This window comes from Bemisia tabaci, chromosome 10 (assembly GCF_918797505.1).
Source record: "Bemisia tabaci chromosome 10, PGI_BMITA_v3".
Taxonomy (NCBI): domain Eukaryota; kingdom Metazoa; phylum Arthropoda; class Insecta; order Hemiptera; family Aleyrodidae; genus Bemisia; species Bemisia tabaci.
The window spans coordinates 11,412,102-11,437,924 of record NC_092802.1 but is presented as its reverse complement, the minus strand read 5'-3'; the positions used below and the strand labels follow the sequence as shown (position 1 = coordinate 11,437,924).

The window sequence follows — 25,823 nt, the reverse complement described above, 5'->3', positions numbered from 1 at the left end:
TCTTCGAAAAAAAGAAATCAAAAAGATTATTTCGGAACACTACAAGAACTTCATTCACAATAGTTTCCCCATTGATGTAGGTATCTACGTGTCAGTTCGTCATACAGATAGATGAGTCACAAAGCGACCTGCATTATGAGCAACTGTCTGATGAGAAAATGGAAAAAGACCTACTGAAGAAATTGCGTCGATTGCACGTTAGTTCACTAGTCCAATGCTCCATGACCATCCCATTTTTTTCTTCATTGAAGATCCCATTCCAAAATTTCGCGGGTGCCAAATGCACGTAAATTTCACCTCTTCGTGCGTGCAGGTATTTAAAAAGGAATATTTTTGCCCATTCGGCAAAGCTGCTTCAGCGATCCCAGATTTTAATCTTTTTCGATCTTCCACACATGTCTACTCTTCATCCATTGTGTCGGTCCTCGGCTTCAATTTCGTACTTTTCTCTCTTCGACACTGTGACCGAGTCCATCGGTTAATTGTTTCGAGATATAACATACGCCTGTGTACAGTTTTCGTGACCCACAGTCAATAAAGTTTCTCGTTTCGACAGAATGTTGAGATGGCGCTGAGTCCATGCCATCATGAAGAAAAAACAAGGCCAAGAAAATATGAAAATTAAAAATCAGGATTTTGAAATGAGATTCCATTAGGTAAAGAGTGGAAATCCAGAACCTGATGAATGAAATCAGATTGTACCATTGTTCATTTAAATAGTTTTCCTCGGAGGGCCTAAACTTCTTTAAACTTTCATCGGGAGTAATATAGTACATAAATAAAAATTATCACTAACTCTCTAATTTCATCGGGAGGCAATGCTGCCATGTTAAGGAAGAACGCCATATGAACATTTGAGAGTTGCCAAATTTCCTCCGATAAAATTTTTATTTTTGAGGAAAGTTATAAATAGTTTTCCTTGAAATTTTCAGGAACGTTCGGTAAACTTGCAGGCAAAATTATCTGAAAAATTGGAAGGAAAATATTCATAAGTTTACCAGGAAATTCGTGTTTTATCAAAGGAAATTTGGCAACGCGTGGAGGTTCATACGACGTTTTTCTTTAGCACGGCAGAGTGCTGCTCCAGATTTTATACAGAAAACACCACTACAAGAGAGTGTCATCTGAGGTTAACTCAGTTTTGTGCTGATACATTTTAGAGTTTTATTTTATTCTGATCCTTTACCTTTTTTATTTTATTTTCTTCTTTCAAGCTTTGTTGCCAGGGGTTAGTGGGGGCAATGGCGACTTTGCAAGTTGGCAATACTGTTTTACCTACATTTAAATCCATTAAAAATATCGATTTCCAAGAAGCACTAAGAATCGATTGTTTTACATACATTTAAATGGAGGAAAAACAGTGTTGCCGAATTTCGAGAATCGGCAATGAGTGTGGGTGTGGGCTGCCTGTGGATCCACGACTATTCTACATGTTGTGCGATGGTATTTGGCCCCCTTTATATCTATAAGATTCTCCTTGTAAGCTTGCCCTGCAATTTGGCCGCAGTAGTCTGGTCGTGTCTACATTATCTACCACGCGAGTGAACATTTTCAAAACTCCACGAAGTACAGGAAATTAATAGTATAAGAATGCATGTTTGAACGTAAAAAATAATTTAATACTCCAATAATCATAATGTATATAAAAAAATATAGCCTGTGCAAGTAACAAAGTCAATTTAACATTTTAACAATCAATTATTAAATAAAATATAGATTCTTCGCGTGTAAAAAATGTCTCGTAGCGTATACTAAAACACTGGAATTGACAAATATAAGAGGGCCCAAAATTTTGGTACCAGGATTTTGATTGTGACATTTTTTGCCACTTCTCACTTTAAGGAGTCTCAACCATGATATTCTAACCAAGGATCCTTTTGTCTGATTAAATTCGACAAGGGATAAAAATATGATCTGGAGCTGGCCAGTGAAAATTATCTGTGAAACCAGAAAACTCCGCGGCATCGAAATGACCAAAATAAAACTTTAATCGAGATGGCAAAAAGTTCGGCTGTGAAGTATTCGACACAGCTGAAAAACGTCTGTGCAAATCGCTCAGAATCTGTTGTTATTAACCCCATTCAGTTAAACAACCCCCTTTTAGATTCATGAGCCCCCCCTCCCTCAGGGAGGCTGGTGAGGGGGGTGGTCGAAACCATGAAATTCAGACTCCTTGGGATCCATTCCCTATTCAATCCCACGGTCTCTGATCGCGTGCGAGCTGAATCAACCGATAAAAACGCCTAGTAAGGTACCGATTGTCAGTCGTCGGGCGACGAGAGTGGTCCCCGCTGATTTGAAAATTGGCGCGTCAATTTGTATATTGGCGCGTCAAGTTGAGCGGAATTGGCGGGAACCAATGAGAGTGGTTGTTGGGACTCTAGTTTCGACTTGAGTCGTCTTTTTTTATGTCGTCGGTCGCTTACCGATGGCATCGCTGTGATTGCGACTGATGGTTACGCCCATTTTTCTCTATCCAATCACAGACAACTTGCCGTCACGATCACGGGATTACGCTACTAAAAAATTGTTAGAGGTTAGGTTTCACTGATGGTGCTCCATGGAGACACTCCGGACTCGGGGTTACGAGTGATTGCGGCTGATGGCGTCAAAGCGTCACGTGACTGATGGTCTAGCTCAGTTTGACAAACTAAGCTCCGCCCATTTCTGATGGCATCAACGAAACAAAACACGAATGATTGCGCAGTGACGGCGACTGATGGCGACCGATGGCATAAAAAAAGGGTTTTTGCGTTTGGCCCAGATATTCCAGACCAAATTTTCATCAAAGACCAAAATCTGTCATCGGTGTCAAACTCGCTCCTAATGTAAACAAACAAACGGCGACATAGTCCGGACATAAACAAAGCGGATCTCGTCGAGATGTTCCAGACTAATTTTCTCAGCGTTATCGTTTCTTCACCTCGACAAAAGAACTTTCGTCCGCATCCATCTATCCATTTCGTTAAATCAGATATCAGTTACCGCGTTGATCTGTTCATTGTGGTTTCAAGTGAAATTGGAGCGAGATACTCCGGACTCCTAAAGTAAACAAAGCGGCCTCCTGTACCTGGTCGAGATGTTCCGGACTCATTTCTTCATTTACGTTTCTTTCTTCATCTCGACCAAAGAAGTTTCCTGCGCGTCTAAAGTAACATTTTCCGGTTCCATTGTTAGAGAAGAAACAAGCCATTTTGTAGTAAGTTAGGATAATATTTGTGTTGATTGAGTGGCATGAGCATTGGACTACCTGGCACCTGCTGCCCTTGCCAGAGCATTGACTACCTGGCTGCGCCTTGCATGGCAGCCTCTATCTCAAGATGATGGGGCGAAAAACTTATTGGTTGATGTGCAAATCTGAATCCTAAATCTCCAGTAACGGTAGTTGTGAAAACTAGATGGATGTACAATGATAGGTACCTTGCTCCTCACTTACTTTCTTATGGATGTTCTCTGGTCTCTCCAAGGTTCTGGTTTTGCGTTGCAATGAAGCCAATGCTTCAAGTGTAGCTATAACAATCAGACTTCGGAGATACCAATTAACAATCCTAGCAGTCACCAAATTCTCCAGCAAACCTGCATAGTTGTCTATTAGCAGCTGAAGAAGCAATGGAAACCGTATTTACCTATGACAACAAAATTTTTTCCATCGGAACTCTGACAGTAGGTAAGTATGAGGGGGAACTATCACCTTTAAGGCATGTTTCTCCATGAATTTTCTTGTTGTTTGGCACTAAACTAAGTAGAACTCAAGGAAAATGAAGCAAGACTTTATAAGTAACCATGTGAGGTTCGTCTGCTGAAAAAATAGAATAAGGTTAAAATTCCTATAGAACATCACCAAGATGGTTCTGCCACAAGTGGCTCATTTTTTAAGGCACGGATCAAATACTGAAGTTACGTATTATTCTTACAGTGCCTACCAAATTATAGGAAAGAAACATTGTCCTGTAATAATAATGGCATGGAATGGTGGGCTCTAATTGGTAACTTGACCATCCCCAATAAGTTATCGAGAGAATTTACTTCTTAAAAGATCCTTTACGAAAAAAGCCAAGTAAATATGCAGATAAAAGTCCCACGTGATATGTGAAGAGTATTCAAAGGGAAGGGATGAAATGTTCAAAAGGTAACGTCCAAACTTGCCAAGTTGTAGAGGCTCTAGGCACAAATTGGTCAAGGTGCCGCTAAGTAATGACTAAATGAATTTTTTAATTGTTATTAATTACGGAAAAGAGGAAAGGAGAATCAGGCCGAATGCCAAAATTTGAAAAATGTAGGGTGGCGTAGATTGGAGTGTAGGTGTAGAGCCGAACCATCTTCGAGATTACGGGCGGCGAGCGGCAACCTGATTGGCTACGAAGATTGCCGAGCATGGCCGAAGGCCTACTCGCCGCTTGGTAGGTGTTGATGGCGGTTTGACAAACAGCAGTTTTTGGTGAAATGTGGTCCGGAATATCTGGGCCAATCTGTTCACTCTAAAAAAAGACGACTTTGTTTACATTTGCGTTATTTTGATACCGAGGTTATGCAGAGGTAAACAAACGTGGTTCTTCATCCTCTCGTGAGTTTGGTGTTTAAGTCCTTTTAATATTTTAATTTAAATTGCTTGTGGTCTTTAATTGTTTGCACAAGTGCAAAGTGCCTATCTCAACCACATCCCTCCGAAGAATAACAGTTCGGTGTTCCCTCCTTTCATCTCCAAGTTTGCAAGAGGACAGCTCAATGTGTGCTCTCAAAGAATCTGTAAGTTATCACTCATAGATCTATCACTCCTCCTTGAAGTTTCACTTGCACTGTACTTACTGTTTGAAATCATTGAGATTTTAAAAATTCTAGGGAGCTTCAAAACCTCCGGTTTGATTTGTTTCTCCATGAATAGCTTTATTATCACTAGGGATTCACCTGTTATATTGTGGCCCACCTACTACAAGTGTCTATTTATATCATACTCTCAGTCACCTTAAGTATGGTTTTCCTTGCTGAGAGTTAACAAGCCTCTTGCCTGGAAATAAGATTATGAAAGGTCTCACAATTAGTCAAACTCAGAGTCTATATTGAGTCGGTAGTGTATATTGTGAACCGGCCATAGTTAGATTATCCAATGATTTATACCTATACCTCTAGGAGTGATAACAGGGTAGAATAAATTTTCCTTGAAGCTTTTTGGTTTAGGCTTGTATTGTTAGAGATGGATAACAGAACAGTTGATCTGATAAAAAACAGGCTGATAAGACTAACTGCCTAAATTCTGTTATGAGCATTCGCAATAAATGTCAAAATTGATAAGTGTTAGACCTTCTTTCCGTCAAATCTATTTTTCTCCTATGGCTCACTGCTTTGCAGCAAAAAGTTAATCATCACTGGTAAAACCCACTAGAATGTGGATATGTAAAGAGCATCAAATCGAATCGTATTATCAAGGTGCAACGAACACAGGAATTGGTGAGGGTATTGCTGGTTGCATTTTGAGTTTTTGTTCGGTTCCCTTTTGTCACCCTAAATGAAATAAAGGAGAATTCTTGTGATAATATCGTTAGAAAAAGTTTGTGTAGCTTATTGACTTATTGAGCCACAAAATGGCACTCTCCGCGGAGCTTGATTCCTTTAGGCTGAGTTTCATTTACAATTGTTGTTTTCCGCTTCTTGAGCAGACAGGAGTGACGTCATCTCTTAACTGGAAATCTGAGGTCTGTACCCTGTAGATTGGCTTCTGTCCACTTTTCTATTTCCTCCAGTAGCTCAGGGGTCATTTCTGGATCGCCTCCGCCAACTTTCCCTGGAACCACAATTAATAAAATCATGAATTCTTTATACCATATTGTAGGTACATTATAATGCCATAGAAGTATTAGTGTTGTTATGAAAACAATATGGAATGCATTTAGAGTGAAAAATGGCTTTGTGATTTTATGACACTCAAGTTCTTAGGTGAACAAGAAGTTTTTAGGAGTAAGATACACCCACTAGCTCTGAAGCAATTGATTGCTGGAGAAAATTAGTTCCATCAAATAAATAATAATAATAATAATAATAATAATAATAAAATAAAGATCTTCAATACCTTTGGATTTTTTTTTTTTTTTTTTTTGCGGAAAATATTTTTCAGACCTTACACAGGATGATCGAAAATTTTGAACCCTCCTCTTCTTCGCTGCTACTTTTGGAAAGTTGTACTTAGGCGTCGGAACTTTTGGAGTTACTCCTCAATTAATAAAAGCTACATTTGTTTTCTGTGATGCAAACGCTGTCATTCACTTAAATCACCTCCCCCTTTTCTCCTACCCACATTACTCTTAAGTTAATCGGTACCTTCTCGAATAAAGTCTCCTTCATTTTCAGCAAAAATTCCTTTCAGATCTGGCCAAACGGGCACATTCTGTCGAAAATTTTCGATTTTTAAGTGATCAACCAGTTGCTGGAATTGTTCTTCGGAATACTGCAAGTCCAGAAACTTTGCGATTCTCTTTATCTCCAAACGCAAATCCTAAAATCAACAACACATTTCTTAGTAAATAAATACAGCTAATAACACAGGTAAATAATTTCCAGCTTGCTCACTTCGCCAATTCATGTTATCAATAGTATAGCTAAACATTGTCTGTTTAATATTAAAAATAATTGAGACAGTGAGAGCACCTGCACCAATGAGAGTACTTGCTTGTTGCATTCTGCACACGTTTTTTTTTTTGAAAAACAACCTATAACTCGTTCACCATTCCGACGCGACGATGAAAATCGCCGCTCATGTTTTTATCTTTTTTAAAAGACAACTTTGTAACCAGTAGTTTTTCTAGAAATTTTACACTCTGTTCCGATGGTGATTTAGGTCATTATTTCGTTTTAGAATTGCTTAGTCGGAGATTTTAAAATTATACTATTGACTATACTCGCACATTTTTCGAATTTGTATCATTATTTCGCCAATGCATGTTTAAGTTACTGTAAGTATTTTTACACTGTGAATTTGTTGATGCGCCCCATGCATTGTCTTTAATTAATGTAAAGTACCAACCCTCGATAAATTCTCGTAAAATAAAAATAGCATGTTTGGATGATTGCGTCGAGCCCAGGCTTGTCGCAAATGTTCCCAGTAAGGACTGAAACAAACTGAAAAAAAATAAAATCTGATTATTTGCGAATATGCAACCAGATTAGACAGAATATGTAAGAACATTCGCGTATACTGCCGTGCTATGGAAGAACGCCGTATGAGCCTTCAGACGTTGCCATATTTTCTTCAAGAAAAACCGAATTTATTGCGAAAATTGTGAATATTTTTCATCAAATTTTTCAGTCAATTTTTTTTACGATTTAATCTAAAAAGATCTGAAAATTTCAAGGAAGAATATGCATAACTATTCTCAAAAATACATAATGTATTCGGGGAAATTTGGCAAGTCTCGAATGTTCATACGGCGTTCTACCATAACTTATAGGTAACTCATAACATTCAACAATATTAAATATCATTCGCGTATATCTCATAACATTTAACAATAATAAATAATATTCGCGTGTAACTTCCTTTTAAAAAAGTGATAGGTATTTCATAATGTTTTTTTTTCTTCCTTTACACTTTTCAAGTATGAAAGTTGTTTCAAGTGTTAAAAATAATTGTAAAGTTTTTAGTAGTTTTACAATTTTCTAAATTAAAATTTATATAAATTCAAATATGGTTTTCTAAAACATAAATTTTATTTTTCTGCCGTGCTAAAAAAAAACGCCTTGTGAACCTTCAGGCGTTGCCAAATTTCTTTGGATAAAACACGAATATCATGGGGTAAACTTGTGAAAAGTTTTGTTCCAACTTTTCAGATTATTTTGTGCGCAATTTCACCTGAAGTTCTTGAAAATGTCAAAGAAAAATATTCATGACTCTCCCGCAAAAATAAACATTTTATCGAAGGAAATTTGGCAACTCTCGAATGTTCATACGGTGCTCTTCCGTAGCACGGGAGTTTCGTGAGTTTTCTCCTTCAAAGTTACAAGTTTTCCGTAATAAAGAACACAAAACGGAAAGAAGAGTGGGAGGAAAAGCAAACTTAAAAACCGAAATCCTTGCCTATTTTTAATCAGAGAACGAAGGGAGAGTTAAATCATGGGATGGAAAGAAACAGTAACGAATCGTCACTTGCCATTTCAATCAATCGATAAATCGATTAATCGCAGTAACAGTGGTCGACGGTTTCGTCTTGTTTTTCACGTTTTGCTTAAGGTGATTCGATGGACGCCATATTTTGTGTCAGAACGGCATGCGATATATCGCGTCAATTGGTTCCATTTTTTCAGCTACTCGTCATTTTTCTCCAATTTTCAGATCGCAATTCTGTTGTCAGGAGACTAAAGCACTCACTTACAAATTTTAACAAAGAAATTCAACGTAATAAAGGCGTGGTTTTTTCAGAGAGAAAACATCGCATTCGATACTGATATTGAAACTACACTCGAATGCGATATTTTCTCTCTGAAAAAACCACGCCTTTATTACGACGAATTTCTTTGTTGAAATTTGTAAGTGAGTGCTTTAGTCTCCTAACCACAGAATTGCGATCTGAAAATTGGAGAAAAATGACGAGTAGCTGAAAAAATGGAACCAATTGACGCGATATATCGCCTGCCGTTCTGACACGAAAGATGAAGTCCATCGAATCACCTTAAGTTAAGTTTATCGGATCAAATGAAGTTACCACTAACCTAGCTCCTCCTTGAAAAATTTCCAGTAGGATTGCATGTCACCTCGATATCCGTGATATAAAATATTGACAAGTTTGTTATGGTGATAATACGAGATGAACACATCTTTTGGGTTCCGTGCCACGTAAATAACTTTGCTAGTTTCAAGCAAAGATGGAGAGAGGAGAGTGAAAGGCATGTGGGTCTTGATCACCCGTGGACTTGGTAAATCAGCACAATATTCATAGCCGGGAGTCCATATGTAGTTCAGGTACTTTACGATTGTAGGATCCTGGTTCAAGTCAAGATAGTGCTTCTTCAGATCATCATTGTAGAGGAAGCTAAGCCTGCAAAAATGAAAGAGTCAAATTATCTCTTTATTTGATCATTTTTCATCAGAGAACCGAGAATGTGGTTCATACAACCGAAAGCACGGTTACATGAACGTGTAGTAAGGCCGATACAGAACACATGGTTGTTATGACTGAATCCTTTCCTTCAGTTTAGTAGTCTTGCAGTCCTTTTGCTCTATTACAGACCAGCCTTACATTTCAGAAAATGTGTCTTACACTATTTTTTTCATGCAACATCTACTGATTTCTTCAGAATGTATCGAAGGTGTAAGTCGGCAATCCATAACTCGGTTTGCGACGTCGCAGACTTCCTGTCATACTTTACTTTTTAAACGGAAAACTACTCAACGGCAATTCTTTAAAAATGCCACGATCTCGCTTCTCTGTGGGAAGAAAATTTTGGATAAAGTTCAAGGAATGATGTCAATTTGCTTTATTTTAAAAAAATAACATAGAGGCGGAGATTTTCAGACACCGCAAACGAGATATGTGATTGCAGACTTACGCCGTCGATATGCACGTATTATAGGGTTGCCACAGTCAGAAAATACCGGAATAATCTGGAAAAGTCAGGGAAAATGGCGAAAATATCGAGGGAAAAGTGTCAAGTCCCCTTCATTTCCTTTCTAGAATGGGTTTGACGTTTCAGACATCAAATGGTGCCTGAAAACTATTTCAAGTCATGCATTTTGAAGCATCTGGCGCAACCTCCATATTGTCAGAGAATTTTACCAACATGTGACAGAGAGATCAAGGAAATGTCAGGGAATTTAATTTTCTAAATTCTGTGGCAACCCTGCGTTTTTTGTTTGTTTTTTTTCTTCTTTTTTTCTTAGCGTTTTTTGGAGCGACAAAGCGTCATCTGCTGAGAGCCAGTTGTTTTGCGGATTCCGTCGTTTGTTTTGGTGTAGATGTTTAAGCTTGCTCGCGAATAAGTAGCACACGCGACAGCGGCGTGACGTGCTTTGCGATATATCGATTGATCTGCCCTTTAAACCTATGAAAAATGATCGATTGACAGGGTGTTCGCAACGAACACCTTAATGATCGATTCTTTACCCCAGCTTCAAATGGGGGAATATCGATAATCGATCATTCACGCCTCGCCACTGACACGCGATTGCGTCTCATCGATGAGCTCATTGGAACTGGCAATCGGACGATGCCTTTTTTCCGAATTAGAGCTGTGCGATATACAGCGTGTCCCAGGATTAAGTACGAATATTGAAGGAGTCGATTCTTTGGGTCAAAAGAAGACGTTTTTGTGGTATTACTTTTTTCCCGAAAAACGCTGATTTCTGGTAATCATACCTTTAAAAATGCTGTTGGTTTTTTTTATCGCAACACTCAAAAATTCACTTAATCCAATACTTTGAACTATGACTCAAAAATTGAATCGATGCGAAACAGTATGCACGAAGGGAAAGGAAGAAATACTTGATCTCTTTATGTATCCCTGACCTTTAGATTGGTAAATATATTCAGGTTTGTTTTTTTCTGTTTTTAAGAAGTCAATTTATTAGATCCAAGAAGTTCCTTACTCAAAAAACGGCGACCTTTCCGACAGTAAGCTCTCTGACGATTTTTTGAAGTCTAAATCGTTCTTCATTAGCCAGATCAGCTCTTGGCACCATGTTGTGCCTGGAATAAAATTATGATATTAGACAATTTGGAAAATTAATACAATTCATTTATAATGCATTTAGAGGGAATTATGAACCTTTATTTGATTAAAGACACTAATTATTTGGAAAACGGTACCAATATTACTTCATGGAAACGAGAAATCCGAGAATTTTTACACTGAAACATGAGCAGAAACAAAAAAATCCAAACATAGCTATAAATATGAGGTTTTTATTGGTTTCTATGTTGTCAGTAATGTAAGAACAGTAAATTTTTACGTAGAATGAAATCAAGAGGACAATATAAACCGTGTTAATCTCAGATTCCTTGTTTCCTCTGTTCTAATAGTGAGCTGTCCAGCCCCTTCACCACTTACGATTTTAAGTACTTTGATTTGCTGTTTCATGTCGAGATAGCAACTCTGCCGTGCTAAGGAAGAACGCCGTATGAACATTCGAGAGTTGCCAAATTTCCTTGGATAAAATGTTTATTTTTGAGGAAAATTATGAATATTTTTCCTTGAAATTTTCAGGAACTTTAGATCAAATTACAAACAAAATTCTCTGGAAAAATTGGAAGAAAAATATTTACAAATTTACCAGGTAATTCGTGTTTTATCAAAGACAATTTGGCAACGCCTGAAGGCTCATACGGCGTTTTCCCTCAGCACGGCAAAACTTGTCAAGCTATAAACGTGCCAAGAAAAAATGTAGATATAATGAAAACACTGTTCATGCGCACAAATTATATTTATTACATGTGATAACCGTGCGCGCTTTATCTAGGGTCTCGAACAACTCGTCGCCTACCTGACATAAGGGCGTAACTACACTCTGGAATGAACCCTGACTTTCATAAATTTTCATGCTTTTCCGGGCTCATCTCAATGTGTATTCATGTCCTCATGTCAGCCAAGCGACGAACTGTGGAGTAGGGCGGGACCGCCTTTAAGTATTTTTAACTTACAATTTAGATATCGATGGCAATTCACTGGAAAAAAAAAAACACATTGGATCTAGAGTCCAGACTCTTGAAAACATTGACAAGAAAAAGAACTCTTGATTCAATCAGATTTAAGCTTAAATAAAAAACTAAGCCTCTCAATTTGAGCGGATTTCTTCTTAATTAAAGCTTAAATCTGCTTAAATCAAGAGTCCTTTTTCTTGTCTATGTTTTCAAGAGTCTGGGCTCTAGGTCTAATGTGTTTTTTTTCCAGTTTCGGAGGTATTAAAATGATGTAATAACCGTCTTTAAATATTTCCGACTCCGATATCGATAGGAACGTTCCAAAAAATTCGAAAACCCATTTGCGTTATTCGCTTTTCTCTCTCGATCTCGTTCCCCAAATCTTCGATCAGGTTTCATTATTTCAAATGTTAAACTTACTGACAGCTCTCCATGAAATTGTTTGCGCATTTATTTCATCCATTCAACAATATTCATGCAAAATTTCAAAGAAGATTTATGTTTTTCTTTTCAAAAAAAGGGGAAAAACCCATTTTTCGAAAACTGAAACTTGTAACCGGAGATATTCAAACCTCAGCGGTGTGGCGTACTATGCAATATATCGATTGATCTGCCATTTAAACCTATGGAAAAGGATCGATACATCGCGCGGGTGTTCGCAAATAACTTAGTCATAATCGATTCTTTACCACAGCTTCAAATGGGGAGATATTGATAATCGATCATCACGCCTCGCCACTGTTAAATGTAGGCACACATTTTCTATTTAAACCATCGATATTTTTTTGATGACGGATTATCATGGATTCATTCAAGATTTTGAAGCATTACCTGATCGTGGAAAAGTCATTATCCAAACATCATCAGACCTCGGAGGAAAATTGTAGTAACCAGCAGCCTGCTCGGCGTATTTTGCCGGCAGCATCCATTTCTCCTTTCCAACTTCAACAAATCCATCTTTCCCACCTATGAAATGACTTGAGAGCTTTTCATGAATGTCGGGGCTGACATTTTTAATCGTGTGTGGGAACATCTTCTGCAGCCAATGCACCCGGCCAAGAAAAAGGCAAAAAAGCTAATCAAAAATCAGAAACGGTTTCAAACCTTTGTGTCTCATGAGGTAAATTTCAGACTCTTTCAATTTGCTCACTGGTATTAACGTATAATTTAACGTGAAATTGTGACTCGTTTTACGTTTTGGACACTGAAAAATTAAGAAACCTTTGATCCATAATTTACTACGTAAAAAGAAACGGCTATTCCTTTCACATTTTCAAATATGTCTGGTATTTTGTCGTTCTCGGGAAAATAGAACGTTACTGCAGTTCAATGTTGCAAAATTGCCACTCGCAAATTATATTTTTACTTGTAAAATGTTCAACGTCTCTAACTGAAAATCTCTCAACCTCCTCAAAAATTATTTCAGGGTTAAACAGAAAGGAACCAAGCCACATCAGCTATTGCCAAATTTAATTGGGAACTTCAATTTTTTACAAGAAAACAGTTGTGCGAATTTTTGTGCCAATTTCAGTGGGTTTTCTCCATACTACGAAGCAGATCCCTCAAAATATTCAAAGGAATCCGTACACACGTTCTCTCGCAAAAAATTAAATTGCCCAGCTAAATTTGGCAATAGCTAATCTGGCTTGGTTCCTTTCTGTTAAACGTGGTCCAATAGTCAGGGAATTTCACACAAATATGTCAGGGAACACTGGAAAAAACACATTTGATCTAGAGTCCAGACTCTTGAAAACATTGACAAGAAAAAACACTCTTGATTCATTCAAATTTTTGCTTGAATCAAAACAAAATCCGCTTAAATTAAAAGGCTTGGTTCTTGATTTAAGCTAGATTCTGATTGAATCAAGAGTACTTTTTCTTGTCTATGTTTTTAAGAGTCTGGACTCTAGATCCAATGTGTTTTTTTCCCAGTGAAATGTCAGGAAATTTCTTCTTCCAAATTCTGTGGCAATCCTGGTATTATGAATCGACTTACCTCGTCTAGTGAAGTTAACACAGTTAAAATTTATCCAATTCGGTGTAAAAACACATTATATCCACTAATTCCGCAAAGCCGCGATTCAGCAAAACACGCACATTCGCGATCCGGAAAGCACTCGAGTTATAAATCCAATAGCCGGGGCGCTTTGAAAAGCTCGACAACTAGCAGCGATAAAGCTCAACGGAAGAGTACCTACGATTCAGATAAGACTGTTTGGGAGGCAAATGAGTTGGAGTGGGGACATAGTCGACGACGATTTGACATTGAATTTTTTTTCCTGCCCAGTTCCCAGTTCGTATCGGAACTGCATCGTAACAGAGGCTCGACGCTTGGCGCGGGCGAGTTTAGCCTCGAGCTCTGGCGCCGTCGCCTCGCCGCCGATATTTACATATTATGATAATTATGTTTTCGTTCTGTTTGTCCGGCGGTTTTTTCTCGGTTTTTTACGCCCTCTGACTTTTCTCGTGCATTTTTTGCTCCTCGCGAGGAGCCGACGAACTTTTGGTGCAGCGAGGAGGTTGGAACTGCATTTTTTAAGGCACGCTGAAGGCGACCATAGACTGTATTCGATAGTGGTTCGATGTATCGTTTGGCTAAAAACAATAAAACATAACCTCAAACAATGATTGGACCGCGTTAAACAGAAAGGAACCAAGCCACATCAGCTATTGCCAAATTTAACAGGGAAATTTCATTTTATACGAGAGAACGTCTGTGCAGATTCCTCTGAAAATTTTAAGGAATTTGCCTTGTATTATGGAGAAAATTCACTGAAATTTGCACAAAAATCCGCACATCCGCTTTCATGTAAAAAATTAAATTGCCCGATTAAATTTGGCAATAGCTGATGTGGCTTGGCTCCTTTCTGTTTAACGCGGTCCAATTGGATGATTTAGGTTGGAAAAGCTAATAGTCACTTATAGTCTTCTTCTTACTCTTTTTTCTTCTTCTTACTTTCTCTCTTCTTCTTGCTCTTTTTTCTGCTTCTTATTTTTACCATTCTTCCTTTTATCTTCTTCGTATCCTTTCTCTATTATTTTAAAGAAAGAAAACTGGGCCGACTCCGTAAAAAATTAATAAGAGGAGCTAAAATTCTGCACGAGTTAAAACAATTCAGTTGCTCTCGCCAGGTTGACATCTTGCTAAATTTTCTAAGTTATCCTTGTAAGACCATCAGAAATTCTTTCGATGAACTGAAGCTAATTCATCGAACGATCAGATTCTTGGACGCAAAATTAAAAGAAATATGTCATGAGTCTCAAAAAGAATTAGTCACATTTACAGAGATAATTAGAAATATCGTGACGTGCATTACATGATTTTAATGACGAACATGACATGATGACATGACATAAATCATATTGTGATGTTGTAGACGATTTTACAGCATTTAGTGGGAGATACGAGACATTCACTGTGGATCTTTTATATTACATGAGGGTCACGAGACGAAATTGATAATAACGCCTGGATGCAACTATTAGTACTCGATGGATGTCTGTTTTGCATAAGCGAAAAATTGAAGGCGATTTGGCTGCCATTTCCCTTACAGCTGATGCGCGCTAATGTAAGGGAAAGTAACAGATGATGCAAGTGACGACAAAGGAAAAAGCAAAGCTCTGCTGTATCTCCTAATTTTTTTTTGAAAACTTTGTTAATAAAGGTTGTCCATTGTTTAAATCAGTTTCATTGATTGCGATGTTTTTTCGGTCAAAAGATATTATACCTTCTTCATTTTCATTGGTAAATCTCAAAAAGCGCTTGCCAATCAATGCGTCTAATCGTCGTTGTCCAAACGAGGGAACGCAACTGCATTCCAAAGTTGCAAAATTGACTCAAAAAATTTACTTTTTCACAAGGATGAACCTGTGCAATTTTTGTTCAACATTTTTATGATTTTTGCATGAGATTAGAAGGAAAAGCAAGGAAACTTTTAGTGAGAAATGCAGATTATCCTGATGGAAATGCAATTTGTGAGGGAAAATTTGGTGACATCAGAATGTTGTTACGTTATTTTTGAGGTGAACGATTAATTCTGTATACTATTTTCAGTGGAAAAATTTGCTTTCGGAGTTGTTATTAATAGCCTTGTCATTTGGGAACATATTCAATATTAGATGTTATTTATTTGTGAACTTTTTTTCTGGCGGAAAATTCCACAGATGAAGACTCTGTTAGAACCTATCAAACTATGTGTTTAACACCAAGAATTAGAGATTTTCTTGGTGTGGGGAAAGAAATCCATTCGACGCTCACAAGATGCAGGCGACCGCAGAATGCGGTTACCTAATCGAAGATAATTAATTTTTTTTACACCAGTGACGGTGCACGTAATGATTCCTCCTCGGATTCACGGTGACCTTCACCACGTTTTAGAACTTTTAAAAGAGAGGCAAAAAAAAACATTAAAAAGCGGAAGTTTCTGACAGGAATAACCTTTTGAATCGTTATATATAACGTTTCTTTTTTCCTGCAAAAAGGCAGAACATCGCAAAGCGGTAAAGCTTGCCGGACTTTCCGGAGGAATATCTTTTGAACGAAATTTTCTGGTCAAGTTCGAGATCTATCAGGACAGAATTCATAATCAAGTTCAAGCGGTTGCTGAAACGTGCTTATCGAACAACTTCGAAATCGCAGAATATTTACCAAGAATGCCGTAGAACATAACAAATGGCACGGACCAACTATCAAAAATACTGTAAAATTACCGGAAACACGATGAATTCACCAGAACATCGTCTAAAATTACCAGAGATTTTAAAATGATCGAAAAATAAAAGATGTTTTCAGAAGAAGAAGAAGAAAAAGAAGAAGAAGAAGGAAAGTGAATTGACGGGTACAATGGGGGAAAAGTATTCGAATCAAAAGAAACTTCCATTGAATTTTCTCCGCGGAAGAATTTCGGTTACTTTAAAAGAAATTTCAGTTGTTTTTAATTCAATCATGAGGAAGTGTTCAGTCGTTTTAAGAAGAGTAAAACTTTTTCAAATGGTAGTAATTTGTTTCGAAGCATCCTGAGATCCTGAGCGGAATGTATTCCACAAAAGCTCCCTCTGAATGAAAAGGCAACGCTCCTGGGTACGCTGCTCCAGAACTGACGAACAAAAGCAGAGCAACCGGAAAACAGCGCTGAACACGAGGATCCAGTAAGCGGCGTGGCACGGAAAACAAGACTGTAAAACGCTGAACACACAGTTCGCTCTGTTAACAACGTCAGTTAACATAGGATGCAGATCTTCAGATCGGAGATCCCGTACCTGAATGTTTGAATCTGTGGTTGCAGCACTTCCCCGGTAGTGAGATGTCTTGAACCCCCCTCATACTCCAACGCTAGGTCGTTTGCATAATTTGTTGCCGCACAAACCCGAAATTCGATCTTTTTCCTCCGCGTTCATTGGTTCATTCTTTTTTCTCTTTTTTTTACTTTATGGTATTAACTAGATGGTTTTGGAATAATCCAAGAGAACATCCAGATTCGTATAGGCAACGTTTTACCCAACACAAAAAATTGCATAGTAAAGCGATTTTTAATGGAGTATGAAGAAAATTAGTGGGTTACCCGATTCCTGTGGTGTTTTGCTGATCTGTCACAAAACGAACGGGGATCCAAGTAGCACAAAGTAACATAACTCTTGATATAATTTTTATTTATGAAATTGCAATTTTTTTACATCATTTTTTGATCAGTGAACGCTGAATTTAAATGATCGGCTAAATGAGTTCCATGTGTAAAGAAGAAAGGCGCTTTGCGATGCAAATATAATGCCAACTTATATCAATTTGATTGATATAACTTTAGTAGCCCCTTCGATCAGTGTATTGACGCAACATGCACGACATTTCGACCCAATAGCAATAATTTTACCACGGACCTTACAATATTGCAATATTTTTATATAATTTGGTTAATGAATGCCGATTTTAAACCATCAATAAAATGAGTTCCATTTGTTAAAAAAGTAAGCAATTTGCGGTGCAAAAAAGTTTCAATTTATTTCAGTTTTATTGCGATAACTTTAGTAGCCCCTTCAATCAGTGAACAGACAACTTACACAACATTCCGACCCAATAGAAAAAAATTGACCATTTAATTGCAATCAATCGCAATCTTTGCTACGTTTAACTAGCTATTGACGGTTTGACCGGTGTGTTAACCGGCTAGAAATAATACATCGCTCTAATTTGGAGTGTGACTGGATCCACTGCTCGGAAGAAATACTTCGACAAGTTGTCTGGGATTGAAACATTTTTTCTTCCAGTATGAGACGTGCTTTACAATTCTGTACTACAATAAAATTCCTCTCGCATCTTCGAGCTTTGTTCCTCCGCACTCTTCTACTGCTCTCAACTCGTAGTGTTTCAGTAATAAACCCATTAAAAATCGGTCCGTTCAGTCGAGTAAGTATTGCTGAGCTTTCGCAAAAAGGTCAAGGGTCTGATCTAATTTGGAATTGGTGTGAATACGATCCAAAAACGCCAAGACCGCTAAAAAATCGAGTGATACAGAAACGAACCTGATCATGGTTTCTGTCAATGTGCGAAGGAATGCAAATTTCTGTCTTTTTATTTATTTTAAGTGAGTCTGAATTTATTTTTTCCATAATCCTCTGGTGGAACTATCCCTCTAATTTACTTGCTTGAATGGTTCTTTGTATCTGTAATATGTTTTATCCGCTTTCAAATTTAAATCATATGGTTGTATCAAGTATGCAGTAGCTGCTGTAAGTTGAACCACGAACTCAGGAAAATTTCGAAAACAGGAATTCTATAAAGAGAGATTAAACTCTTTCAATCGAACAGGCCAAGATATTTTATGGAACACCGCTAGTCGTCTAATACACGTTAATTGACCTTGATTTATATGCCTCTTGGTGATTTAACCAACATACCAAGTTGTCTGAGCTATTTAGGGTGGAGTTCAACGAAAAAGTAAAACACGATATCCTGTCTTAATCACGCTAATTTTCCTACTCACTTACCTGAGTTTTCTACGAAATATTTGACCTAAATGTTAAATTTTCATTCAATTCTAATTATAGCGCTGTTTAGTGATTCACCATCATTACGTTCAAGAAGAGCTCTTTACAGTTTCATCCTTTTTTCCCACCATAAGCCTAGATCTACAAAACACACCCATTCTGGATCACTGAATTGTGGTTTTCTAACGCTTGGGGGTGCAATTTAATTTATCCCACTTAAAATTCTAGCTTTTCAATGCAAAAGTGCCCTAAAAGTGGAGATTGTGGCGTCGTGATGTTTAAGCTGCCGTTTATACGAAAAACGGCATATGAGCCATCAAATTTTGCCAAATTTCCGCCAAGAAAATAGTCATTACTCGTCTGAGACATAATTATATGCATTGACGAGTTAACTCGCACCGATCACAACATCTTGCAATGTTGCTGCATTTCTCCGAATCGTGGATAGATAGCGCTATTTGTACTGTTCAAAATATCATTCTGGAGTATTTTGTTGCTTACCTATATATGAATTCTGGTGATTTTCACTTTTTTTTCATATCGAGCAACAAAGTATTTCTACTGAAAGAAATCATTGTATTTTTAGGCGCGGCAGACAAATTAATCATCGCATGGGTCAAATTTTCCTTTGAAACTATCAGATATTTTAAATCAAATTGCGCATGAAAGTTTCTAAAAAACCTGATGAAAAATAAACTGGATTAAAGTTTCACAGAGCATTACTGTTCAAACGAAGGAAATTTGGCAACGTTGAAAGGCTCATACGACGATTTTCCCGAGCCCGGCATTAAACTGACAGGATCGACGGGTTGCAATTTGGCCCGATTCCGCGAACCCATGTAGCTGTTATGAAATGGGGCCTGTTTCGAAAGGGGCGAGGGAGTGTTTCTGGGTGGAGGTCGGGAGTTTTTGATGGGATGTTGAGCGTTGCTAACGTTGTTGTTTTCTGTTGCAGCGGTGACAGTGAGGTACCTGACGAAGAGGTACATCGGCGAGTACAGCTCCACCACCGGTGAGTCACGATCAGTTTCATTTCGCACACTACACACGCGCTCGACGTTGCCGATTTTCAACAAAAAAAAACGATTTTAAAAGCGGGCTATAAGGCTGAAATTCCACGAATGAAACCAAAACGTTTCGGCTGAAAACTCAGCCTGCCTCAGTTGGATAAAATAGTAAAAAGAAAAATGGTAAAAATCTAAACTAGTACCTGGCTGCACCTTTCCAAAGCGAGAATGTCATGACAGAAATTGGAAATGGAGATGTTTCATGTGTGAGGGATGTGCGATTTGACCATTGATTCTTATGTAAAAATTTGCGAGAAACACGATGGTGCCACTGGTTTTCTCTGAAATCATCTCCCAAGCTCAAAAAAAGCTCTCAAAGTGAGGCCAAAATGGAGGGGATATCCCATCCTACCCTGAGAGTCCACCTCTACATCAAAACAAACTCTCCATGCAAAGGTAGAGAGCAAATACATTAGCAGGGTTGCCGTGTTTTCAGTTTTGGAGTCCCCAAATAAAGTGGTAGCCCTGTCAATGTATTTGCTCCCTATCTTTGCATGGAGAGTTTGTCTTGATGTAGAGGTGGATTCTCAGGATAGCGTGGGATATCCCCTCCATTTTGGCCTCAACTTGAGAGATTTTTTTGAGTTTGGGAGTTGATTTCAGTGAAAACCAGTGGCACCATCGTGTTTCTCGCGAACTTTTACATAGAATCAACAGTCAAAGCGCAAGTTCCTCACACGTGCAACATCTCATCAGCTGAAAAAATGGAACCAATTGATGCGATATATTGCACGCCGTTCTGACACAAAATATGGCGTCCATCGAATCATCTTAATAAGAGGAGAACGTTATCTTATATCTCGCCCTATTTAATTTTTTGGCATTTTCTCTAAGGATACAAGTGCCTGTATATTGTGCTTTTCTTTTAGAATCAGCTCACGAAACGAAATCCTTGGAGCTCCGTTACTACGAGCCGTTCGTCCGTGAATCAAATTACATCCGATCGCGAAAATTAGCCCGCTATCGATCCGGCCTTCTCCGGGAACGAGATGTCCCACGGCAAAGTAGTTGTATTTGAAAGTTCAATCCAGATCGAACCTCGATCAATATGTCAGGTCGAGCCATCTCTCAAGGCGAAATTGTGTATTAAATTTCCCGCTCTGGGATTCGCGCAGGACCTCGCTATTACTGCCGCGCTAAGGAAAAACGCCGTATCGACGTCCGAGAGTTGCCAAATTTCCCCGAATAAAACATTTATTTTTGAAGCAAGCTATATGTATGTATATTTCGCCTTGAAATTTTCTGACTTTTTAGATAAAACTATGAACAAAATTCTCTCAAAAATTGGAGAAAAAATATTCACAAATTTTCCTGAGAACTGGTAATTTGTCGGAGGCAATTTGGCAACGCTTAAAGGCTCATACGGCGTTTTTCCTCAGCACGGCTGTATTAGGATAAGGCACCACTGGAAAACATCAATTCATCGTCGACCGAGTTAGCAACTGTGAGTGGTTGCCGCAGGTGCTTTAAAACCAACATTTGCTTCGTAGGGCTTAATGTGAGACGAAGCATACGTGTATTTTGCTCGGAGACAAAATTTGCAAAAAAAAAAAAAAAAAAAAAAAAAAAAAAAAAAAAAAAAACACATTGGATCTAAAGTCCAGACTCTTGAAAACATTGACAAGAAAAAATACTCTCGATTCAATCGGATTTTTGCTTGAATCAAAACGAAATCCGTTGAAATTAAGAGGCTTGGTTCTTCATTTAGGCTAGATTCTGATTGAATCAAGAGTACTTTTTCTTGTCGATGTTTTTAAGAGTCTGGGCTCTAGATCCAATGTGTTCTTTTTTCCAGTGCATTGTTTGAAAACTTTTTAACATTTTGGAGGATCAACTCCCTCGCGTACCCCTAAACTTTCATTTTTGCCACTCGATTTTCATTTATTCGGCTAAAGCGTGAAAAATAGTATATAGTGGTGTGCGATATGCCACTTTTGTCAAAACGTAGACTTGCTGTGCCGTTTGGTTCCTAAGCCTCAAATGTATGCACATTTTAAAACCCAATTGGCAACGATTGCGGGACTTATTGTCTGCTGCATCGCACGCCAATATCCTCGTGATGCGTTCAATGGAGGCCATCGACAGCGTCGCGTCTGATTATTAGCGCTGAACACCGCCTTGCTCGGCAAAAACCGCTTAACTTCAACGGAAATGCAATGAAGAAACGCGGTTTCTGCCAAACGCGGCTGAACAAGAATCCAATTACTTCATCCATCGGGTCTGCGTTTCGCTGGGACCCGATACCTGATCCCTTGTCTCATTTCCAGAATTGGATCTCCACCCCCTAGTTCCATTCTTCCACGCTGTAATTTACACCCCTTTTCTCTCCTGCTCTGCCCCATTTTTATCTTGATTTTCGTATCACCTCTCATTTGTCTGTTAAAGACCTCGCTCGAGTCGGCGCGGTGGACTAAATGGACGTATTTCTGCCAAACGGAACTATGTGCATTATGACGTGAGCCCTGAGGTCCATAAGAATATATGCATAACAGGGCTTACGTCATAATGCACATAGTTCCGTTTGATAGAAATACGTCCAAAATAATATGAGTCAGAAGACGTCGAATTGGATTTCACTTTGCAATGAGGAATCACTATTGTTGGCTCGCCCATAAAATCACCTATCTGCAAAGAGAAAATAATGACACGTGTATCGTTCTATAGTGAATCTATAATACGGTGATTTTTTATTGCAAAATATGATTTAGTCGATGTCTGGGCAATCTCACCACTCATCTGGTCGATACTTGTTAGGACTCTCTGCTTTACACGCTTTTTGGTCGCACACCGGGGGAAAAAAATAATGACGAAAAAGTGTATGAAAATGAGAGGTTTATAAAAATAATTTATATGACCGGACAATAGCGCCTACTATACTAAACATAGTGCTGAAATATCAAGGAAAGATATCCAAATATCTGTCCTCTTCTGCGAAAATTAAGCATGGTGGAATCAGGGCCAGATTTACCTACTTGCCGCCCATGGGCCGCCTGTATTTTGCCGCCCCTTCCCATTTTTTTTGGAACATCGATACAAATCATCAAGTGAACGTGCCGCAGGAGGAGAAGTGACGCGTTTACTCGTGTTGGGCACATTTTTTGTGATAGCCCTGTCAACACTAGCAAAAATTAAGTTCCATATACCTATCTCTGTGTGGACGAGGCCTTTCATTTACAAGAAAAGAACGAAAAAATTAGGAAAAAATAAACATGAATGTGGTTTAACGATTTTAATTTCCGCTACCGCGCCAACCGCACTGTGTTTGGCGCAATGCGTGAAGTATCCCTACAGTCTTGTAGGCGCTACGTGTTTCGCGCCGACCGCTGCTGACCGCACTACGTTTGACGCAATGCGTGAAGTATCCATGCAGCCTTGTAGGCACTATGAGTTTCACGCCAACCGCTACTGACCGTACTACGTTGAACGCAATGCATGAAGTATTCATAGATTCTTGTAGGCGCTAACATTTGTTTCATGCTGACCGGCGCGGCGCGCCGAGGGCTTCTCCTTTCCATCTTCCTTTCTTCCTTTCTTCCTTTCTTCCCCTCTTCCTTTCTTCCTTTCTTCCTTTCTTCCTTTCTTCCTTTCTTCTTCTCTTCCTTTCTTCCTCTCTTCCTCTCTTCCTTTCTTCCTATCTTCCTATCTTCCTATCTTCCTATCTTCCTATCTTCCTATCTTCCTCAATTCCTCTCTTCCTCTATTCCTCTCTTCCTCTCTTCCTCTCTTCCTCTCTTCCTCTCTTCCTCTCTTCCTCTCTTCCTCTCTTCCTCTTTTTCTTCCTTCCTTCCTTTCTTCCTTCCTCCTCTCTTCCTCCTTCCTTTCTTCCCTCCCCTTTGCTCTCTCCTTATTCCCGGGCAAAGGGGAGGGGGGGGGGTCGTATGCCCCCCGCACCCCCTGGATCCACCTACGTCGCTCGGTGCTCCGTAACCCTTTCCCCCGCTCCTCCGATTTTCTTGGCGTCCCCCTCCGTCGAACCTCCGTTCACGAACAAGCTCGACTCCCGGGCGTGTATCGACGAAAGCGAATCTGGTTCGAGGAATCGATCATCGAAAGTGGGAGATGGGCCTGGATCCCGCTTTTCGCGTCGTGATTTACGATCCGCCGGCTCCGGGGAGGGCGCATCCCCGTTCGTGGCGCTGCCGACTCCCCGCAAGAACAACGTAACTCCAATGCCGGGCCGCGGAGGGATGCGCGGTTTTTGATTAGCGCGGGCGACGGACTGCGACGGCGTAATCCGCAACAATAGAATTATGAGTTATCGCCGACGCCCGCAGATCCCCATCGCAAAGATCAACGAGCTGCTTCTATGATGCATTGACTTACGTTCCGCCAGCGCTGTTGCCAAATCTTCATTTTATTTTGTCGCAAAAATATGCATGGTCGTATTCATTGTCTCCCTTTACTTGGATTGCATTTTGCAAAAAGGAACCATTAGCATTGCAATGATGCTAAGATTGTGCAACTTCATCCTTTGCAATAAAATTGCGGAAATCGTGAAGAACTGTGAAATTTAGATGGTAATTTTTGTCTTAAATTCACAGTTTTTAACGAGTAAAATAGAAACTATCAATGGATAATCGGGGTTTTCCTCCAAGACAAAAGAAGTTGCACAATCTTAGCAACATTGCAATGCTAGTAGTTCCTTTTTGCAAAATGCAATCCAACTTATAGAGAGCCCTTTTCTTTAGGTTTCTTGTGTCTTGCATATAGCTGCTTTAAGAGGGCTCCTTACCGCCTCGAAGGGTGATACCATGGTCAATTGATCAATGGATAATTTATGGTTTTTGATACTTTCCTTTAAGATTTTCAAGCATCACATCATGCTGTCGCACGACATTTTTACCCATAATTTTGGTAGTTCTTCCGTCATGTTTCTATTTTGGGCGGAAAATCCGTACGATAATCGTTTTTCCATAAGTCATATTTTAAGGTGGTGTAGTTTTCTCAAAATTTCATAGTTGAAATTTCGGTGAGCGAGTTCTTTCATCTCAACGGCGCTCATCTTCTTCGGGGAACTTAGAAACGAGCCTACACTGAAAAAAAGTTCTCGACGTTTTTACCAAGATCCGTTGGTACCTTTACCATCTCACTTTTTTTTACCAATTATTGGTAATTTTACCAAGACAGACTGGTAAGCTTACCTAAAAACCGGTATTTTTACTGTTTTTTTTTCAGGTAAGAATACCACTTTTATTGGTAATCAATTCCCGGTAACTTTGCCATTTTATCTCGGTAATTCTACCACAGTCGACAAAAAATATTGGCGTTTTTACCAAGGTCCAGTAAAATCACCGAGAAAGTTCAATAATTTTACCGAGATTTCTCGGTAAAATTACCAATGCCATAAATGGTAATTCTACTAAGAACAAACTGGGATCAAATAGAACCCTGAATTCTTGGTAATTCTACCCTTTTCTTAGTAAGTACACCGAGATTTTTTGTTCAGCGTGGGCGGGAAAATCCGGACGATAATCGTTTTTCCATTCGTCATTTTTTAAGGTAGTGTAGTTCTCTCAAAATTCAATAGTCGAAATTTCGGTGAGCGAGTTCTTTCGTCTCAACGGCGCTCATCTTCTTCGGGGAACTTAGAAACGAGCCCACATAGAAAACATCTGAGCGCTTCTCCAATACGAACGCATTGGCGCTTTCTCGCTTGTTTTCTGGTTATCCTATCGTGTTCTTTTTCTGGACCATTCTCACACAAAAGCAGGCCACTATTTCCCAGCTTTTCATCGTTGATTAATGTGACTTCCCACGCGGCAACAGTGGATTCCTGGGACGTCGTGTGAACTTTTTGAAGGATTGACTTTTGAATGTCGAGCCTCGCACCCTGGCCTCCGGTCGATCCAGATCCGCGCTTCGGCCGCCGCCGCAGCCGCGCGGTTTCGTAACGAATTCGCGCCCGCCCGCGTCCGAGGCTCGAGATGCAAATACCATTAAACCGCGGGATCCGACTCCGAGACGGGCTTCCGGCATCCCGCAAAAGCCCCTCCGTCCGGCATTTAATCGTCGCTTTTGACTCCCCTGACTTTTTCCCCCGTTTCCGCCTCGCTATTATTCTCCCTGTTGACCCAAGAGCCCGACTAATTCGGTTCAAAGTTGAAACGTGACTTGCGAGTGGATGTGGGTCATAAATAGGGACGCCGTGTGTTCG

At 39.2% G+C, this 25,823-nt stretch overlaps 2 protein-coding genes across 6 annotated transcripts in view; one reads left to right on the top strand and one right to left on the bottom strand.

The window, feature by feature from the left end:
• LOC109044693 (ras-related and estrogen-regulated growth inhibitor-like protein) overlaps nucleotides 1-25,823 on the top strand; it is a 214,140-nt gene that overhangs the window by 10,977 nt on the left and 177,340 nt on the right. For 2 of the 3 annotated variants that reach the window (XM_019062521.2, XM_072305300.1), the window contains exon 2: nucleotides 19,558-19,614. In XM_019062521.2, the coding sequence (XP_018918066.1) occupies nucleotides 19,558-19,614 (57 nt within the window). Of the gene's footprint in view, nucleotides 1-4,606; nucleotides 4,747-19,557; nucleotides 19,615-25,823 lie in introns of those variants that run through there. The other variant, XM_072305301.1, reaches the window with a different exon arrangement.
• On the bottom strand, nucleotides 1,598-13,845 carry LOC109044690 (luciferin sulfotransferase). Of its 3 annotated transcripts, none has more exons than XM_072305304.1 (8): nucleotides 13,618-13,845; nucleotides 12,453-12,696; nucleotides 10,571-10,670; nucleotides 8,698-9,023; nucleotides 7,016-7,110; nucleotides 6,313-6,487; nucleotides 4,494-5,779; nucleotides 1,598-2,390 (listed from the first exon to the last, which is right to left on the bottom strand). In XM_072305304.1, exons 2-7 carry the CDS (start codon nucleotides 12,652-12,654, stop codon nucleotides 5,667-5,669), a joined length of 1,011 nt encoding a protein of 336 aa, XP_072161405.1. In that variant the 5' UTR covers nucleotides 12,655-12,696; nucleotides 13,618-13,845; the 3' UTR covers nucleotides 1,598-2,390; nucleotides 4,494-5,666. The 3 variants fall into 3 exon arrangements, with proteins under 3 accessions (XP_072161405.1, XP_072161406.1, XP_072161403.1); XM_072305305.1 differs by having other exon boundaries at nucleotides 12,453-12,654; XM_072305302.1 differs by having other exon boundaries at nucleotides 12,453-12,657; nucleotides 13,618-13,844.

Bases quoted from the DNA above. Each gene is read 5' to 3' on its own strand.
- LOC109044690 (XM_072305304.1), bottom strand. From the start codon at position 12,654: ATGTTCCCACACACGATTAAAAATGTCAGCCCCGACATTCATGAAAAG. The intron at 10,671-12,452 runs GTAATGCTTCAA...ATTTTATTCCAG, and splicing joins AATGACTTTTCCACGATCAG to GCACAACATGGTGCCAAGAG. The intron at 5,780-6,312 runs GTACCGATTAAC...TTGTGGTTCCAG, and splicing joins AGGAGACTTTATTCGAGAAG to GGAAAGTTGGCGGAGGCGAT.